The sequence below is a fragment of the Cibotium barometz genome, chromosome 56, assembly GCF_041138505.1.
Source record: "Cibotium barometz isolate CiBa-2024 chromosome 56, ASM4113850v1, whole genome shotgun sequence".
In the NCBI taxonomy this organism is placed as follows: domain Eukaryota; kingdom Viridiplantae; phylum Streptophyta; class Polypodiopsida; order Cyatheales; family Cibotiaceae; genus Cibotium; species Cibotium barometz.
This window is the reverse complement of record NC_141101.1, coordinates 4258405-4264623: the sequence shown is the minus strand read 5'-3', so window position 1 is coordinate 4264623 and position 6219 is coordinate 4258405. Positions and strand designations below refer to the sequence as shown.

The 6219-nt window shown below is 38.5% G+C and overlaps 1 protein-coding gene across 6 annotated transcripts; it reads right to left on the bottom strand.

Moving 5' to 3' along the window:
• Window positions 1-2217: 2217 nt before the first annotated feature.
• LOC147606811 (uncharacterized) lies at window positions 2218-5794 on the bottom strand. Of its 6 annotated transcripts, none has more exons than XM_086791251.1 (3): window positions 5393-5794; window positions 5121-5289; window positions 2218-2523 (listed from the first exon to the last, which is right to left on the bottom strand). In XM_086791251.1, exons 1-3 carry the CDS (start codon window positions 5490-5492, stop codon window positions 2481-2483), a joined length of 312 nt encoding a protein of 103 aa, XP_086647377.1. In that variant the 5' UTR covers window positions 5493-5794; the 3' UTR covers window positions 2218-2480. The 6 variants fall into 6 exon arrangements, with proteins under 6 accessions (XP_086647377.1, XP_086647378.1, XP_086647379.1 ...); XM_086791252.1 differs by lacking the exon at window positions 2218-2523 and adding an exon at window positions 2911-4913 and having other exon boundaries at window positions 5213-5289; XM_086791253.1 differs by lacking the exon at window positions 2218-2523 and adding an exon at window positions 2911-4913 and having other exon boundaries at window positions 5213-5274.
• Between the last annotated feature and the right edge of the window lie 425 nt (window positions 5795-6219).

Below are 6219 nucleotides of genomic sequence, written 5' to 3'. Positions count from 1 at the left end.
ACAAAGTTTTGCATTTACTAAAACTACTATCATTAGACTGTTCTCTACATTTCCATTGACTACCAATCGTTTCCTGAGACCTCAACCAATTTGCATGGTGTTCTCATGCTATTAAGTTCTCATAGTGTGCTTTTTTTATTAGACATGTGGCTTTGTAAACCACTTCTAACTCATTAGGTATGAACTTTAACATCTTCTCCTCATACCTTATCTCTATTCTCCTATACAACCATTGGAGCAATTGTCTCATGGGATTAGCATCATGTATTCCACCTCCATAAGTCGTTCCCTTTTGAAATTTTCATTGGGCTTGCCACTGTGATCGCTCCATGCCTTGTGTAGACCATATGCCAAACTTCCCTCGTTTTAGTAAAGTATGGACCATGAGCCTTCAAGATATGTTGCATTCCTAATCAATATATGCATACTCAAAATGCTTAAAAATATATATATATAGATTTAAAATACTAGATTTATAATGAGTCTTACCATTGTAATGTGTGATGCTACTTGAAGTCTAAGTTTCTGTCTCACTGAGTCGCAAAATGTAGTAACAATTGTCAAGTGCAATCCATAAATTTTCCTTCGCTAACATCATTCCTCTAGTACTCTGATCAAGAACATCCATATGTAGCTTCTTCCATCCATCATACTTCTCTAGTTGTCTCACTAACACTTCGCCACTTTCATTCTTGGGGCGAAAAGAAATTTTCTTGCCTTTGCTCCACCAAAACATGGTTCCCATTTGTGCCAGAATTTTTCTAATCCTTCTTGATTTTTACTTGTTCTCCTTGATGTAATCCAATCTCTGATAAAGATTCTTCTACTTTACTACATGCAGTTTGAGCAGCTGAAGTAGGTTACATCTTGTAAGAAAAACATACATGGTGAAACACCAATTTCTCAATAATTCTTACCATGGCATGAAAAGTGCAAAAAATGGACTCTATTTAAGGGAATGTTAAGAATAGGATTCCACTTTGGATCTACTAGTACCATTATTTCATCACACGACAAACACGTTGGTCATGGTTTGGGACACCATCTATGCATGTTTCTTACTCTAATGTTTATTTCCATTATTGTCTTTGTTTCTTGATCGCATATAATACAAATAAGGAAGCTTTGCATTGGAACCATTTGACACACTAAACATGCACTTTGGCAAAAAAAAAAAGATCTCCTACAAGATGCCATTTTACTAAGTACTCACCAAAATCATCAACCTTTAAAAGTTCGCAGCCACTTTGACGTCTCATAACTTTTGGTATCTCTGTTAAATTGAAGAAAATCTTCAAATCTCATGATCTTATTTTGGTACCTCAAATGCAACAAGCCACCATATTTCATTTTCTCTTTGCACACTAAAGTAATCTGGATTATCTGACAAGATATTACGAATCAACGCTTTGTTTATGATAGTCAATTAGCTTTCTTGTTCTACCTTTTGACCCTTTACAATTTCACTTTCATCAAGTTTAATAACAAATTTTAGCACACCACCACATTCTTCAACCATCATGTCTGTGAGCATGCCTTTGAGCTTAATTTACAAGTGTGTGTGATAGAGATATATAGGCTCACCAATGAGCTCCAAGATCTTATCATTCAACAAATTTCGTGCCTACAGTACATGGTAGGGATTTGGAAGAGATAAAACTCTTTTTCTCTTTAACACAGTCTTAAACCCTTTATCCAATCACTTGTAAATCATAGCATATGATTGTAAGATCTAATCCCCAATTTATCACAAGTACCTTGAGCATCATTGGTGGGTGTGAATGACTTACTCACCTCTTGCTTACAATTTATGGCTATGTACTTAGAGACTCATTTAAATTTGGAAGATTGGAGTGCAGACTTTACCATGCTTTTTGTGAGTACTTTTGAAAATGCCATATGATCGACTTCATCATCTAGATTTGTAAACATTTGTCCAATGTTCAAGCATGCTCTGACTTAATGCTCTTATTGGCCTTCTCCAATGACCAATTTATCCATTGATTTTAGCTATTTTAAATGCTCACATGGTCCTAATGGAGTCAACTTCTTTAACATAGTTTGTATCCTATTCCATTGTTTCAAACTTTGCGTACTTATAGTAGACGAATGAGCATTTTCTATTTGCACTCCATCTTGCAATTTATCATACACAATTTCCTTCTTAATCAACACATTTGAAGCTGCATAATCCTTAATTCCTTGTTCTTTAGTAGGTGTTGAGTAGATGTATAAACACTATATACTTGGTTGACAAGTCTTTTTGTGTATCATAACAAACCAGCATGACCCTCACATACATACTTAATGAAAGATGTTAATCTTGAAATTTAAGGAGGCATTGAGTAAGAGGATCACGTGGATATATTGATCCCTCTACCCAAAGATCAACATGTCTTTTACCTACATCTCTTTGTTGTTGCATCACTATTTGTTGCACTATACTTGCTTTTGTCCTCTTATGTAAAGGTGCACAACATCTAATTGAAAGTGTATATCTCTTTTCCTTCTCGTTCTTGTATCCTGTATTAAAAGTGTATAGACAATTAACCGCAAAACTTACAATACAAAAATTTAACCATTGAATCTTAATTAAAAAACATGAAATTAATTATTAAATATCAAATGAGATAAATATAACACATTAAAAGTTAGCTTAACAGAGTAGTAAACCATAAACAGTAACAATAACAACATATTACATCATAATCAATTAAGCATAACATCAAGTGTAACTACAACACATTTTAAGAAATTTAACATAACATTAAATCATCTTAGTAAAGTAGAGTGTAATATTAAACTTAAATATTGTACCATCACATTAAACATTAATTGAAAAGAAAGCTATATTAGAAGACCATAACAAGATATCAAAACATAAAAAAGCCTAAACCTCCATAGCTTTCTTCTCCTTTGAAGTTGCAGCACAATGGATATCTCTAAACAGAAAGATTAATGAAGGGAAAGCTGAGGTTTTGGTTCCAACCAAATGGCACAAAAAACTCACACAACCTTCATCATCAATCCTGGTCTCTACATCATGTTTTCTAAATGGTCTCATGATTGAGAAGATTAGTGTCATTAATGTGGGAATGGAGGGAAAGGAAGAGATGATCAAAAAAATAGAGGCAAGCTACACAAATTGAAGGCCATACATAGAGATTGAAATTTCTTCTTTGCAAAGGAGGGAAACTTGAAACAATTTGGGAATCCCTCATAAACCTACAAAAAAGAATCTTAAAAGCATAATGGTTAACTAAAAACACATAGACTAAGTCTCGAAGGAAAAAAAAAAAGACACGTAAATTGAATAAAAATTGGAAAAAATGTACAAACACACTCTTTAGACCCTACTCTAGGCGTGGATAAAAAATAATCCTAAAATTTGAAGTCTACATGTAGATATATAAAAAATTTTAATTGCATTGTAAAAAGAGCTTAAATCCTTCAAATTTGTTGGAATTTGAAAGGAAAACGTTGGGAGGTTGATCAAGAGAGTCACATCAACAAGCTGCACGTTTTGAGTTCAAATAAAAAAATATTTTTTGTTCTCTTCAAAACTTGGTCCCAATCTTAGACAAAGATATTGTCATAATAAAAAAATAGATGAATTGGTTATAATATAGCCAAAACTTAATCTTTTAGATCCTAAAAGAAGAGAGAGAGAGAGAGAGAGAGAGAGCTAATACATATAGTTCTTTTCGCACTTTTCCTTGATTCATGGAAGAGAGAGGGAGCCCTTACAGGGCTCCTTTTGGAGTCCATATTTTTCTAATGTTATCGAGATGCCATAGCAACATACTTATATGAAAATAAGGATAATCTCTAGAGATTCACCAAATGATGCGATAGAAATCTTCTACCATCATGTATCTACTACACATATCAACTGGCATCATAAGTCGTGTGGATTTTATGTTGACTCATCACTTGCCGTGACTTGGAGGCTAATTGAGGCTTTTTTTCAGTGGATCTCAAGTTGCACTCCAATTTGTTACCTTAGATGCCAAGTTGAGACTCAACAGGTTATGCAGAGGATTCTCTACATTTTTACAATGGATTGAGCTCCCTCCTACATAGTTACTTGTGACACATTTCCTTGGGCCATAGAGGCCGAGGCCGCCATGGCATATGAGGAGGATGATGGGGGACTTACCTTATAGGTGTCTCATTTCCATTTGGATTTAAGAGAGAGGGATGGCGAAAGAGGCACCCGCAACCGAAGGGGAGGGTGAAAAATCGAAAGAAAAGGAGGCTGAGGAGGCACAAAGGAGGGGACAGGAGCAGCACATAGGCTGGGGGGCTTGAGCAGGGGCGAAAGGGCGAACAAGGCGCATAAAACTGAGGCAAAGGAGGGTAGGGGAGGCAAAACAAAGGCGGGAGCTGAGGCTGAGGATGAGGAGGGAGGCAACATGATGGCGGGCCTGACACAGGTACAGGAGAGGGGAAGCGGGAGAAAAGGGAGGGAGAGGCGGAAGCGATGTGGCTATGGCGAGGGAAAGTCAGAGAGAGGGGGGCGAAGGCACAACATGAGCCCTAAAAAACGAATACTATACGTAGTATGTACTGAGCCTCGCTCCAGCTTGAGGTCCCCTACAGGAGGCTATTTCAGCTGCGGAGCCTACTTACACACTTCTGAGACAAGCTTGTACCGACGACCAGCTACTCTACTAGTCTTCGGCTTCTTTAGCTCATGGTCGAGGTCGACGCTGGCTGCTTTCGTCTTGTAATTAGGCTCGCTGGCGAGTTTAGTTACATTAATGTGATAATATACGTCATCATCCACATCGGCCTTTGCTCGCTTCCGACCGATTATTTCTTCAGTATTCTCTGTACTCACCATACCAGCACACCAATTGCACACCCGCGCATACGCTGATCTCTCCTGTGGATATCGATTGCTACAATACCTGGCCACCAGCCCCCCACATATTCAACCATGTACCTACATCAGTCTTAATTGCATTGGCAGGTTGGAAAAGCTTCTCTAGAAAAGAGAGGTGAATGACCAGGATAGGACAGTGCTAAGGAGAAGCTGCATCAAGGGAAAAAATCAATCCATTGTGTGTGCGCGCGTGCGAGAGCGAGAGAGAGAGAGAGAGAGAGAGAGAGCACACGTGTGCTGGTATCGGTGGCAACATTTCTTGCAGCGGAACAGCTTCTTTCTCAAACCGATGTCTCCACACATGCTGCATTCGACCACACTCACCTTATTCATGGGTTTATCAGCGCCTTCTTCAGCTTCTGCACTCGCGCTCTTGACAAGGCCGCCTGTATTATGAATAACTGGCACTCATCAAACAGTTCTCCATAATCATTAATCCAGGTGGTTAAATTTGGGTCTGAATTCGGATTTTGAGAATACCATGGTGGGAACAGATGTGCCTACCTGAAGGTTGGAGTAGATCGAGATCATCAATTATACCTGCAGAGTGATAGCGGTTATAATTCCCCGGATTGGCAACACCTAAAGGGCTGTCCGATGCCATCTTTAAAGTATGAAGAGAAGCATGAACATATCAGTTGAGATGCGAACTACAGCAAGGCAAAACAGAACAACCTGAAGGGGGCAGAATCGACCGAACTGGCCAAAAAGAACGACACAAATGGAAAGGAGGAAGCAAGGGTGAACAGAGCAGATCTTTCGCCACATTTCAGGACATAGCCAGCACCTTCGAAGTGACTATCTATCTGCTTTACCAGCAATGGCAGGTCCGCAGCAGCTGCCTGTGACAATGTTTGTTGTATATGGCTGCGACACTACAACATAATAATAATACCCCTACGTACTTCATCCATGTAAATCAACAATTCCAATTTTCCAAAGTTGCTTGAGTGTACAACTGATTAATGAAGTTGCTTGAGTGTAGAACTGATTAATGAAGTTGTTTGAGTGTACAACTGATTAATGAAGTTCTTGAGTGTACAACTGATTAGAATACCAATGGGTGGAACCTTCAACGTACGTGTGGTGACCAACTCCCTTGAGCGAACTATTATACAATAATAAATAAAAGAATAAAAGTGTGACAATGAAGCTTGGGGTTTCACTCCAAGAGTCCATTGAAGGGGTGCTGTCAAAAACCCATCCTTGTGGTACTCGTGGGTGGGTGCGTGTGGTTAGTATGGTGTGTGTGTGGTTAGTATGGTGTGTGTAGAGTCGGGTGAAATTTTTCGTGCGTGACTAGGGATGGAATAAGACCTCAAAAAAAAACT

Bases quoted from the DNA above. Each gene is read 5' to 3' on its own strand.
- LOC147606811 (XM_086791248.1), bottom strand. From the start codon at position 5,492: ATGGCATCGGACAGCCCTTTAGGTGTTGCCAATCCGGGGAATTATAAC. The intron at 5,290-5,392 runs GTAGGCACATCT...GATGAGTGCCAG, and splicing joins CGATCTACTCCAACCTTCAG to TTATTCATAATACAGGCGGC. The intron at 4,914-5,120 runs GTGTGCTCTCTC...GCTGGTGGCCAG, and splicing joins TGCCACCGATACCAGCACAC to GTATTGTAGCAATCGATATC.